The 14,012-nt window shown below is 36.1% G+C and overlaps 1 protein-coding gene across 7 annotated transcripts in view; it reads left to right on the plus strand.

The window, feature by feature from the left end:
- The window catches only part of Pnpla8 (patatin like domain 8, phospholipase A2), a 50,226-nt gene that overhangs the window by 1,469 nt on the left and 34,745 nt on the right, over positions 1 to 14,012 (plus strand). For 5 of the 7 annotated variants that reach the window (XR_015449280.1, XR_015449281.1, XR_015449282.1 and 2 more), the window contains exons 2-5: positions 5,827 to 6,961; positions 7,097 to 7,246; positions 8,129 to 8,280; positions 11,548 to 11,642. Coding sequence is in view for 2 of the 7 variants with exons in the window: in XM_021253904.2 (XP_021109563.1) it covers positions 5,915 to 6,961; positions 7,097 to 7,246; positions 8,129 to 8,280; positions 11,548 to 11,642 (1,444 nt within the window). In the remaining 5 variants the exon portion in view is untranslated. The remainder of the gene's footprint in view (positions 1 to 5,826; positions 6,962 to 7,096; positions 7,247 to 8,128; positions 8,281 to 11,547; positions 11,643 to 14,012) is intronic. The other 2 variants (XR_015449284.1, XM_087206492.1) reach the window with 1 other exon arrangement.

Raw genomic sequence — 14,012 nt, forward strand, 5'->3', positions numbered from 1 at the left:
CCTTTTTCCCCTGTTCTTTTTTGCTTCCTTGAAAGGCTTTTCTTCCTTTTCCTAACTCTGGATGGCACTAAAGACTCGGTTCTCTCTCAACCAACATTTTAACATTTTGAAATCCAAGGAATACTATAATAGGTCCATGAATATTCAGAAATGTCACAGAAAACTAGTGTGTACTTGCAAGTAAGCATTTTTCAAAAAAGAGCTCTTTTCATGTTCTAGGATCCTCAGATACAGTTATTATTATTATTATTATTACTATTATTATTTTAAGTTGTCCTTGGTACATCTGACCATTTCTAATGATTTCAGCTGTCCCTGTGTTAATTCCACACATAAATCCACAGTCTAGATGCAGTCTTAATTTGAATGCCTCACCATTACTTCACTCTGTAAATCCAAAAGAAAGTTTATTTTCCCTGGTTAAATTGGCTCTTTCTCTGTTTCCTCATATTCACAAATGGATTCTTCTTTTGTCTCAGATTTAAAACTTTAAAACTTCTTCTCCTTGTCCCATTGTTGATTGTCACCAAGTCCTGTGTTTCATTGTTGTTTTATTTCCGTCTCCCTACTTCCACCTGTGGTTCACAGTAGCCCTCTTCTCTATCCTAGTACTGTTACTTAATTCAGACATTTTATTATCTTTTTGGCTTTATTATTGCAATAAGTAAGTGATGTTTGTAAATCATTCTTTCCATCCACATTTGGGCCTCCACCCAGAAATTTCCTTAATTCTTCTGGTTAAAACTCCATTCCTTTTCCCAGAGGTTGGTCAACACCTGCCTTCCACTTACCCCTCCATTGTTTTACCCTATTGCTATTCTTCCCTTCTCTTTTCTCAGTTGATCAAGCCTTTCTCATTTTACATTCTCCCTATTTTTGCACTCTTAGCCTTTGTTATGACTGAATTTACCTTCAGAACACTTTGCATTTACGAGTGTCGTCATTTGGTAACAAAAAAAATGAACTTGTTAATTGTTAATGATTGCTATTTTTGTAAGTTTTGCTTGACCATTGGTTTTGAAAGGAGTATATTAAAATCTTTCAATTTGATCATAAAATTATCTTCCTGTAGTGGTTCCCATTTTGGGGTTTTATATTCTATATTTCAGTGCAAGATTGATAGATGTATGCATAATTAGTCATAATGATTGTGTGTGTATATATTTTTCCCCCTTTTTCTTTTTTTTGTTTTTTGGCAGTACTAAGGATTGAACCCAGGACCTTCACACTGAGCTACATTCCTATCCCTTTCTAAATTTTTATCTGAGACGTGGTCTGAGTTCCTAAATTGCCCGGTCTGGGTTTGAATTTGGCATTCTTCCTGCCTCAGCCTCCCAGAGTGCTGAAATTACAGGCCCATCCCACATTTCCCCTCTGATGTTGGTGTCTTTTTGAAACAATGCAGTCCTTTATCATTGTGTAGGCTTAACAGTGCTATCTTCAGCTTCAGTCTTGGACCTGTTCAGTCACCTTGTCCTTAATGTTCTGAATATAAAAAGCTCATTTCTGTCTCCAGAGTTGCTCAGTTTCCCTCTGCCTAGAATTTTTTCCTCAGATTCTTGATAATTTAATAATTTGCTATTAATTTCTCATTAATAATTTGCTTCCTCGCTTGATTCAGATCTTCACTAAAATGTCAGTTCACCACTTTTTTTTTCCAGTACTGGGGATCGAACTCAGGACCTTGCACTTGCCAGGCAGGTGCGGTGCCACTGAGCTAAATCCCTGGCCCGGTTTACCACTTTTGACCATACATCTAAAATAACCTACCTCTTGCTTTAATTCATGGCACTTCTCATTCTGATGACATTGTATTAGTTATTAATGTCCCTTTTTATCATTATGTAATACTATTCCCTTAAATTTGTCTTTTTTTTGGTACCGGGGACTGAACTCCAGTCCTTGTGCTTGCGAGACAGGCGGCAGAACCACTGAGCTAAATCCCCAGCCCTCCTTAAATTTGTCTTAAGTTTCTTCCGTTGTGTCTTTGAACATCTTAGACCCGCTTAATTTTTATTTCTTTTTTTTTTTTGGTACCAGGGATCGAACTCAGGACCTTGCGCTTGGGAGGCGGGCAACAGAAAATTTTTATTTCTAAATCTTGGTTACACATTTTCCTGCTGCTGTATTTGCTTATTGTCAGTCTAGGTGATGGTTCATTTCCTTGCATGTTTTGTAATCTTTCTGAGTTAATGTTCATTGTCCTTGCTTGGTGTGGGAGTCCCATTGCCCTGGGCTTTGGCAGTGTCCTTACTTGGTGGTTTCAGTTGAGTGCTGGGGTTCCATGTAGTTCACCAGATCTGAGCAGTTTTCATTTGCATGGCACCATGAGGGTGGTATGACTGTAGATCCTTGCCTGAAGTTCAGTTTGTAGATTTCTTTCTATTGGTTTTGAGCATGGCTGTTTATCTACAAGGACCACAGGGACTTTAACTCTATTTTATGAAGAACATCCTCTCTCTCTCTCTCTCTCTCTCTCTCTCTCTCTCTCTCTCTCTCTGTCTGTCTGTCTGTCTCTCTCTGTCTTGGTTTTGAGACAGGTTCTTGCTATATAGTTCAGGCTGGCCTCAAACTCGGGGTGATCCTCCATGTCTGCCTCCCAGGTGCTAGGATTACAGGCATGTACTGTGCCAGGCCGTGAAGTATTTCTGTGTGGTGGGGATTGCGGGGCTTTTAATTTAGGCTCTTGACATTGTCTGCAAGCCCTGAAAAGCTCAGAAGAGCCAAGAAGGCAGACAGGTTTGCACCTTTTATCTCCTTCCCTCGTACAGTTGAGTGTTTCAAAATAATATTGGCATATGCAGTTGAGAAAGGAGATTTTAATTCCTAGTGTCATATTCTCAGTAATTCTGAGTTCTTGGTTCTGTCTTTCTCAGTATCATCTTATACCATTTCCTCATATCTTTTTAGGTCCTGCAGTAAAACTATATGTACTAATTTACAATTTCTGAACATACTCTGTGTGCTTTCCTACATGCTTTTTTGTTTGCTTGTAATTTTACTGTTATCTACTTCCCTTCTCATCTTTACACAAGATGAATTTCTTAAATTGCTGCTTTGGGGGGAGTTGGTTTTTTGATACAAGGTCTATTATGTAGTTTAGGCTGGGCTTGAACTCACTGTGTAGCCCAGGTTGGCCTTGAACTCATGGTGATCCTCCTGACTCAGCCACTCAAGTGCTAGGAATACAGGTGTGTGCCACCATGCCTGGCTTGTCCTTATGCTTTTAACTGTTTGAGAATGTCCTATGTTTGGAATCTTACTGTTATGGTCTGTTTGTGTCCCCAAAACCTATGTTGAAATCCTAACATTTAAGGTGAAGGTATTAGGCAGTCGAGCCTTTGGGCGGTGATAAGGTCATGAATAGGATTAATGCCCTTTTTGAAAAAAGACTCAAGAGCTAACTAGTTCCTTCTTCCAAGTGAAGACACAAGTGGAAACATCGTCTATGAACTAGAAAGCGATCCCTAGCCAGAGACTAAACCTGCTAGTGCCAGTGACTTAATCTTGGACTTCCCAGCTTCCAGAACTATAGTATTTTGTTGTAGTGGCCCAAATAGACCAAGACATACAATATGTAGTCTTTTTGGGGGGAGGGGTACTGGGGATCGAACTTGGGACCTTGAGCTTGCGAGGCAGGCAGTGGAACCACTGAGCTAATAAATCCCCAGCCCAATATGTAGTCTTTCTGTTGGGCTTCTTCACATAGTAATATGCATTTAAGTTTCCTCCATGTCTTTCCATGTATTGATAGCTTATTTCTTTTTACCACTGGATGTTCCACTGTATGTTCCACTTACAATGTGTATAGGAAAAGACATAGTGTATATAGGGTTCATACTATCTGTAGTTTCAGGGATGCACTGGGAGTCTTGAAATGTATACCCTGTGCACAGGAGGGGATACTGTGCCCCAATTTGTGCATTCACATACCAAGGGGCCTCTTGGTTGCTTCCAAGTTTAACATTTATGAATAAAGCTGTTAAAAAACATTCACATACAAGACATAAGTGTGGACGTAAGTCTTCAAATCCTTTGGGTAAATACCAAGGAGTACAATTACTGGATCATATGATAAAAGCATGTTTAGTTTTAAAAGAAACTGCCACGCTGTTCTCCACAACGGCTGCACCATTTTGTACTCGGTCAGCAATCAGTAAGGGTTCCTGTTCCTCCATATCCTCCCTAGTACTTGGTGGTGTCAGCACCCTGATTTCTGGCCTTTCTAATAGGTGTATAGTGGTATCACGCTGGTGTTTGAATTTGCATTTTCTTGAGGCTGTGTTATATGGTTCATTTTTTATATGCTTATTTAAGTATGCTTTGTATGTTTTAGATGTCAGTTCTTTTTTTTTTTTTTTTTTTTTTTGAGACAGGACTCACTATGTAGTTCAGGCTGGTGTTGAAGTCACTGTGTAGCCCAGGCTGTCCTGGAACTCACAGCCATCCTCCTGCCTCAGCCTCCTGAGTGCTGGGATTACCACCATGCCCAGCTTCTTTTGTATTTTCTGTATGGGCAGTTGTGTTGTCTACAACTAAACAAAGTTTTTGTTTCATTCTTCCCATTTGTATACCTTTTATTTCCTTTTCATGTCTTCATGTATTAGGTAGGACTTCCAATACAATGATAAAAAGCAATGGTAAGAGGGACATGTTGACTTACTCTTCATCTGAGTGAGAAAGCTTTTAGTTTTCACTAAGTATGATAGTGGCTATAGGATTTTATTCTTTTCCGGTGGGGGGTTTTTTTTTGGTATACTGTATCAGTTCCCTTGTATTTCCAGTTTACGAGAGTTTTTAACAATGAATGAGTGTTGGATTTTGTCAAATGCTTTTTCTGCAGCTATTGATAGGATCATGATTGTTCTTTTTTTTTTTTTAGCTCATTGATGTAGTAAATTATGTTTGTTCATTTTCATATAACTAGTCTGTATACCTGAGGTAAATTCCACTTGATCATAGTATAATTCTTTTGATACATTGTTAGATTTGATTTGCTAATATTTTGTTCAAGGTTTTTTGTGAATAGAATCTTTAGAAAATTTGGGCTTGGTTTACAGGAAAAAAAGATGGCCCACGCACAGGCAGAAATAGCTTCTTTCAGGGCCAGGGATTTAGCTCAGTGGTTTCGCCACCTGCTGTGCAAGCGCAAGGACCTGAGTTCGATCCCCAGAACCAAAAAAAAAAAAAAGAAAGAAATAGCTTCTTTTACAGGTAAAAGGATGGCCCATTTATGGGAAGAATGCATGGCCCAGTCAGTTGCATTTTTTTATAAAACGAGTGTAATCATTATGTACTGCAAACATATCCTGATAAAAATTTTTAAAAAGAAAGATGAGTGAACTAAGATTAAGATGCCTGTAAATCTGCCTATTTTAAGGTCAAGTTTCTGCCCTTTACTTTATCACCTTAGTTAATGCAGGAGTTTAAAGTATCTTTAAGGGATTTGGGGTGTGATAGGCCCAGAAGAAAAGAGGCATAAATAGGCCTAGGGAGCACAGATATGGATGACCTTGAGTAACTTTGATTGTCCCAAAGTTGTAGTCTTAAAAGTGAAATTAGGATTTACCTTGTCATTTTTCTGCCTGTCTTGATTTTTTTATCCCTCCTCAATACTGCTCGGTTTTTCTTTTTGACTTGTACACTGAAAGGTGAATTATTTTCTATTTAAAAATGAAATCTATGTAGCCATATTGAAATAATCTTTTTTTGAGACAGTTTGCTAAATGTAGTTCAGATATCCTTGTATTTTATATTTTACCCAATTTTGATTTTAACTTGAATCCTAATTATTTTTTCTTTTTCTTTTCTTTTTTTCCATTTTAGGTAAGACCATGACTCCTTCTTTTCATAAGTGAAGCATTGAGGAATGAAGTGAGAAAATGTCACATAGAAAATAAATGATTTTTAAGTTATGTCTATTAATTTGACCATAGATATATATATTTACCTCCTTAGTAATGCAAGAAGTCTTTGTGGAAAGCAGAGAAGCAAGCAGCTGCATTTTGTGTGTTCACCTAGACATTACTGGAGGATAAGCCATATCAGTCTACAAAGAGGTTTTCATACAAGCAGAATAAAATGTAAATGGGCCAGAAGTGAAGCATATTCTTACAGTAAGCACTGTTATTTTCCACGCAACCATGTTAGCATTTGGAAACGTAGCACTTCTGCTCCCAAGGGACTTACAAAAGTGACCATTCGTTTGTCCCGAATTAAAAGTACTTTGAATTCTGTTTCAAAGGCTGTTTTTGGCAGTCAAAATGAAATGATTTCACGTTTAGCTCAATTTAAGCCAAATTTTCCAATATTAAGAAAAGTATCAGATAGTGGCTGGTTGAAACAGAAAAATACTAAACAAGCCATCACATTTCTGAAGAAATACAGTGACAGATCAACAGAAAAGAGTCCTTTTGCAGAAGAGAAAAGTCACTTAGTAGATAAAGCAGATACAGGTAAACAAAGCCTTTTTCGTTACACAAGTAGTATAACCACAAAATTTGGAGAATCGTTCTACTTTTTATCAAATCATATTAATTCATACTTCAAGTGTGAGGAAAAAATGTCTCAAACAAAGGAAAATAAACATTTTCAGGATAAAGCAGAACTCAAAACTGAGAAGGTTGAAGAAGGGAAACCCAGTTCTCGAGGTCCTGGCCCCCAGACTAATGAGTTGGGCTCACAGTCTTCCACAGGAACCTTGGCCAAGCCTGCAAGTCCAAGTGGGGTGCCGGAGGTTCTCCCAGTGTCCACTAAACAGAGCATCGCTAACTTTCTTTCTCGGCCCACAGAAGGTGTTCAGGCCTTAGTAGGTGGCTATATTGGTGGACTAGTCCCCAAATTAAAGTGTGACTCCAAGAGTCAGTCAGAAGAACAAGAAGAGCCTGCTAAAACTGAGCAGGCTGTCAGCAAGGACAAAAATGCAGAGGAGAAAAAGCATTTATCTCTTCAACGAGAAAAGGCAAGTTGTTATTCAGTATGGTTTTAAGTTGTATTAATTTTGTCAAATTTATAAGTTTCATATTCTAATGAAGCATTAACCATTTGGTAAAACAGTGTCATATCCTAATCACGTATATTTAATGTGTCTTTGTAGATTATTGCAAGAGTGAGTATTGATAATAGAACCCGGGCGTTAGTTCAGGCATTAAGAAGAACAGCAGACCCAAAGCTCTGCATTACTAGGGTTGAAGAACTGACTTTTCATCTTCTAGAATTTCCTGAAGGAAAAGGAGTAGCGGTCAAGGTAATTTCTGATTTACTTAATCAGGTTTTGCCTTGGACTAAAAATACTAATAAATGGAAATGGCAAGGCCTTTGTTTTTAGTTGAAAATGTTTGTGTTTTTTATCATACATGTAATTGTATATTCAATAATTGCTCCATTTATTCTATGATGTACATTATTCTAATAGATTCCTTTTCTATGATATAAATGATGCTAATACTAATACCTGTATTTTGAGGTTAAACATTTGTAAAATAGGAGTGTCAGTATATTAATTGAATTGCCTGTTTTTCTTAATTGTAATGTAAGTTTTTATACTATATAACTACTCTGTTAATACAGGAGAGGGCTGGGGATTTAGCTCAGTGGTTTTTCCATCTGCTGCGCAAGCGCAAGAACCCAAGTTCGATCCCCGGCACCAAAAAAAAACAAAAAAAACAAAAAAAAACCAGGAGATAAAATTCATATATGAAGCCAATGCTAGTTTCTTTTATTTTTTTAAATTTATTTTTCTTCTTCTTCTTTTTTTTTTTTTTTGAGACAGGGTCTCACTGTAGTTCAGGCTGTCATTGGACTTACTATGTGGCCCAGGCCAGCCTCGTGCTTGGAGCAATCCTCCTGCCTCAACCTCCTGAGTGCTGGGATTACAGGCATGTACCACCATGCCCAGCACCAGTGCTATTTTTAATTTCATGATCTTTTCATGTTTGAAAGCCTAAAATTTTCATGACCTACTTGTATTAGTTAAATTTAATCGTACAGTCTGCTGCCTGCCCTGCAAGTGTAAGGACCCGAGTTAGATCCCTGATACCAAAAAAAAGACCAAAAAAACCCCAATTTAATCATACAGTTTCATTCTTGATTGTCAAAAGCAACAAAAATATTGTTCCTCTCAATATAGGAAAGAATTATACCATATTTATTACGACTGAGACAAGTTAAAGATGAAACTCTTCAGGCTGCAGTTAGAGAAATTTTGGCCTTAATTGGTTATGTGGACCCAGTGAAAGGGAGAGGAATCCGAATTCTCACAATTGATGGTGGAGGAACAAGGTAAGGTTAGAAACATTATCTTTAACAACTACAGATGCAATTCAAGCTTTAGTGATTCTTCAAAAACAGACTTGATTAAATTGTATCATCATAAAATCAGATTTTTAAAATGAAACATGAAATCATTTTTAAAATTTGTAACTTCAAGTCTAAGCAAATAACATATGCTTGAATCACCTTTTTTTGATTTTGTTTATATCTTAGTTTGACCTTTTTTAGACCTTTTTGTTAGTTTAGAAGCTTCAACTATTATTCTCTTAAAATCTTGGCAATGTTTTATAACTTTAGCTTTTTTTGGTTACATTTATCTTAACCATATTAGTTATCTAGTCACTTAATGAGGTGATGGCTCTCACAAGAGTCCATATCAATAACTTCCTTGCCCCTTGTGTTTGGGTACTTTACCAGAAATAAATGCATTCTTTCTCTGGAGATAATGTCACCATCAGTCTTCATTTTTACTTCTGGCAGACTATCCATGCTTACTCTGTCATAGTTTATCAGATTTCTGCCATTGTGTTACTTAGATTGATGGCTTGGTTTTTTGGAACTTTCCTCTCATAGTTTCCAGCTTGGGCTTTAGTTCCTGCCATCTCTGCCCTGACCCTTGAGGTGTATCGGGTGTGCCTTGCCTACTGTTCTTTGCTTTACCTTCTCTGCTTTTGTTCTCTAGACCTACCTTGCCAGCCAGGCTTCTCTATGCCAAGTACTACCCTTATCTTTTGTTAAATTCCCCAGTCTTACCTGTCACTCAAGTCCTTTACAGTGTGACACTAATGTGAAAGAAGGATTGAGTGATAAGAGGCTATTTAAAAATCTACTAAAGTACTAGAATGCTGGCAATGGGAATTTTGCAGGAGGAAGGAAAGATAACACAAAAATTTTTTTTGAAGAAAAAGGGAGACCAGATACACTAGAAACAGATCAAGATCATTCTAAGTATAAACTCTGTGGGTGACTGGGACAGAATTACAGAGACAGGAGGTGAATGGTGTTGGGAAAGAGTTCTTAGTTTAGGCATGTTAGATGTAAGGTTACATGCTTCTGCATAGAAGTATTCAAATGGCAAAAAGCCAGCATCTTAGATCTCGGTAGATATTTCTTAGGGAAGTGAAATAATCCAAGAAGGTATGCATCACCCATGTGTTGTATTAAATGGTAACAAATCGGAGAAAATCATTATAGTTAATAGAATCAGTTCCTTATGACAAGAAGTAGGGAAAGTGGTAGTTAAATGAGTAAGGCATTTTTCCAAGGAGCAGGAAGAATCCTCTTTTGCATTCTCGAGGAGAAAATAACTTGGGAAATTTATTGAGTAGTAATGAGAACTGTGATTATAAAAGTAAAAGAATAGAGTCTGATAGTGGTATTTTAAAGAATGATCATGACTAATTTTTTTTAAAAGAAATATTTAAGTATAGAAAAAAGGATATTGAAGGACATTCAGATAGCTAAAGTGAGAGATATGGTGAAAAGACATTTGTGACTAATAAATATATAATCTTATAGAATAAGAGTTTTATTAGTCATAGGGGGAAGAAATTTAGGAAAATGTAGGAGTGTGTTAGGATGAAGCTAAGTTTGGACGAGTGATCCTCTAGTGGAGGTAATGTTATCCCATGGAGGACACTTGGCGTTGTCTGGAGACATGTTTTGTTGTCACACTGGAGGACATCCACTGACATCTCATTTGACGAGCGCAGTTGCTGAACACCCTGTGATGCATAGACCGTCTCCCTGAAGCAAAGAGTTAGCCAGCCCAGAGTCACAGGTGCTGCTGTTGAGGAAATGCAAACAAGCAGCCACAGGGGGAGGTTTGTGTGGAAGGCAGGAAGGTATGAGGGCTCTGAGTAAAAGAAACCATGTAATAGATGTGTGTGGGGACAAGTGTGTAACAACCTTGGAGAAAGTGTTAGGCAAATAGTATCAACCTGGTAACTATGTATATATATATATTTGAATTAACTTATAAATATTTCATTTTAAAATAAGTTTTTCCCCGATTATGTAAGTGGTTAGAAAAACTCAGGTAAACAAAAAAAGAAAAAAATGGGGGCTGGGGATTTAGCTCAGTGGTGCCGCTGCCTGCCTCGCAAGCGCAAGATTCCAAGTTGGGTTCGATCCCCGGTACCAAAAAAAGAAAAAAAAAACATAGCTAAAAACTTCAAGATTATTTTAATATTTTCATCAAATGTTTTCTGTGTGATATATACAGAAAAAATCATAGAGATCACATTGTTAAATATTTTATTTGGTATTATCTTTAATTCTTCATGTACCACTTTGAATTAATAATGTTTCTCATAGGCCATCTTATTCTCAAATTCACATTCTTTGTTACCATAAAAAAAAAAAAATCACTGTCTTTAGTTTTTTACTTTATTCTTAGAATATTTCTTGATGACTTTAAAATAATTTAAAGTTCTGAATTTTATTTTATGGCGCCATGTAACATTGTATTGTAGAACTGACCTGCCTCACTTTTTGTATTGGAAATGGAATTTTTCATTGTTTCCTCTTTAAGAATTGTCCACATGATAACACCCCTACATCTCAAGGACTTTTCATCTTTTCGCATTCTCTCATGAAGCTATTTACTATCTTAGGCAAAGTTCTAGAAATTATCAAAGTCAGCAGCATTAATTAATATGCCCTAATAGCCTAAGTTTATTGAATTTTTAGAAGTGACTAAATAGGAACTTAAATATGTGACTAGTGAAACATACAGGACACAAATACATAGAAGCATAGGTGACCAAGTATATTGATAAGAGAAGAAACCAGTGACTGTCATCCCAAATCTAACAAGAAGTTTTAAATGTGTTCTAGAGTTGAGTTTGTTTGTTTGTTTGTTTTGAGACAGGGTCTCACTATGTAGTTCAGGCTGGCCTTGAACTGATGACTATTTAGCCCAGGCTGGGCACAGCGATCCTGTTGCCTCAGCCTCCTGAATGTAACATGCACCACCATGCCTGCCTAGAGTTGAGATGTTTTTTAAAAATACATCTGCACATTGTTGTATTAGTATTTTTAAAGATACTAATTTAAATTTTTAAATGTACTCCCATTGCACAGGTTTTATATCATGTAGGTTCTGGATTTTCAACAGTGATTCTCATTTTTGGTCAGGCAGTGCTAATTTATATTACTAGTTTTCATGTTAGCGTATAAGCTACAAAAGCAATTTATAGAATTGTTTGATTCAGTAACTTGAATTGATATTCCTTGAAACAGGAGTTCCCACTTTACATTTAATCTTTTCTACAGGGGTGTGGTTGCTCTTCAGACACTGCGGAAATTAGTTGAACTAACTCAGAAGCCAGTTCATCAGCTCTTTGACTACATTTGTGGTGTAAGCACAGGTAATTTTATTAACAACACAGAAGTGGTGCATTCTAGCAGCACATTAAGGAATAAAACATTAACAGTTGGACTTAATATCATGGGTCATTTTCTGAAATGATGGGTATTTCCCGTTTTTATAATGATCATCCTTTGGTTTGTTTAATGAACTTTTTAAAATGTTTACTGTGATTAACATTCAGAAATAGATTTTTAATGTACTTTTATAGTATGTTTTCATTAAGCCACATTGGTGAGACAAATTACTATTGTGTTATGGAATTGTCATTGTAAAGACAGTGTTGAAATAAAAGGAAGAAAAGTACTCACTGTATTTGAACCAATAGAAAAATCTAAAATGGATAAGGTTTCACTCTTTTGTGAGGGGTGTCTCTCAATGAGGAAATTGCTTCATACATCATTTTTATGTGGTCATTTGAAACTGGAATCTAAATTGGTAAATTTGAGAATCGTTTTTAGAAAGCTACTTTTATATATTGCTAGTGATTACATATAATAAGATTTTGTTTTGTATAGAAAGAATTTAAGGCCAGGGATTTAGCTCAGCAGTTCCTCCGCCTGCCTCACAAGCATAAGGACCTGTGTTGAATCCCCAGTACCAAAAAAAAAAAAAAAAAAGTTAAAGAATTTAGCATGATTGTTACTTTGAGTTTTACTGTTTGACTTGAGTTTCTCACTTGACATTCATTTACACTTCATAGATTTTATACCTATTTCTTTTTCTTCTTCTGTTAAATTACAGTAGTAGTTCTGAAGGGCATTACAAACAATCAAATGATTTCTCTACATCATTAGTTTTGAATATGACAGATATTCCCAAAAAGCATGTTAATTGATGCTCAGTTGTCATGACTAAATGGAGCAACTGCTCCATTTAGGGATGATTTTAAAACCCGAGGAATCCATTGGTGTAAGGGATCACTGTAGCACTACTTTCTCAGAATAGAAAATGTTGGATTAAAGCAAGTAGACCAGATTTCTCTACAGAGGATCTTCAGCTATTTTAATATGTTGAAAATGTGACTCTCAAAATAGGAAAATGATACATAGATCCTAAGTTGATTTTAACTCTGGAAACTTTTTTTTTGTATGGGGAATCAAACTCAGGACTTTGCACTTGCGAGGCAGGCACGGTGCCACTGAGCTAAACCCCTGGCCCTGGAAACTTCTTAAAGAGACATTTCCTAATACTACAGTGTTCTTTTGGAAATATTATCCTGATCATTTCTCTTAAATTTGGAATGGCCCTGGGAATTCAAACATTTAAACATATTAGAAGCTAACTTCTTGCTTTGGCTCCATGGTTAGGTGAAAGGTCAGTAAAGAGAATCTCAACTCAAAGATTCATTTATGAAGTGAAGGATCAGTTATGTAAAATGTACATTTCTGTATTTATCTTTTTCATTGTGCCTTGTTTTCACTGATGTTAACTTGTATGGTAACTTTCTTTTCCTTTTTTCCTTTTTTTATACTCTATTTGTTTGCACCTGTGGTTAGTACAGTATAAGTTTAAAGTAATATCTCACTGGTAATAAAATTCAGTTTTTTAAATATCTGTGCATCTTTATAGTAGGTCTATTTAAAAACAAATAACTTATTTGCAAGTTATTTGTTGTGTCAATTAGAAAATTTCTACAAATTAAAAAAAATCCCAATTATATAGTTATGCCATAACAGTATATTTTTAAAACATAACCTGCCTGATCTTTTACTGGAATACCAATTATAATAAAATAAGTTAAACATTTAGACATTATGGTAGTGATTTCTTATTTTTCCCTTGTGTTTTGTTGCCATCTTAGGTTTGGTGGAAATAATGAGCCCGCCTTTGCGGGCTCTCCATTCCCCAAAGCTCTCTTCTCTTCCTGCAGGGTTAGACCAGTTAGACCCACTAGATGGCAGTGTGTCCTACCCATTACAGCTAGTATATGAGATAAGTATTTAAAAGGACATCCCAGAGTAACCAGTTTCTTTAATTACATCGGTTCTAGGACCAACCTGAAGTAATAATTGCTTAATAAATTGGTGAGTTTTTAATATACTGTATTCTCTGACTAAAACTAAGTAATTTATTAATGTTGGGCCATTTTCTACCGTGGTCTCAGTCTTATATATTATTTAATTTAGCGTAAGCAACATTTTAAAATATTTTAAAATTATCATCATCATCTTGGGGCTAGCATTTATTTAGACCTTTTTGGGACCCAGTAAAACTTTTTACATGTGTTAGCTGGGTACAAAGAACTTACACATTTTAGTTATTATTTATCCCCATTTTATTTTTATTAGTGCATCTTTGCAGTACATAATGTTTACATTCCTTGTGTGGAGTTTGTGCATGGACATGACATATCTTGGGTTTTTTTCAT

Source organism: Heterocephalus glaber, unplaced genomic scaffold (genome assembly GCF_053883595.1).
Source record: "Heterocephalus glaber isolate CG9 unplaced genomic scaffold, H.glaber_assembly_v1.0 deba00000676, whole genome shotgun sequence".
NCBI lineage: Eukaryota > Metazoa > Chordata > Mammalia > Rodentia > Bathyergidae > Heterocephalus > Heterocephalus glaber.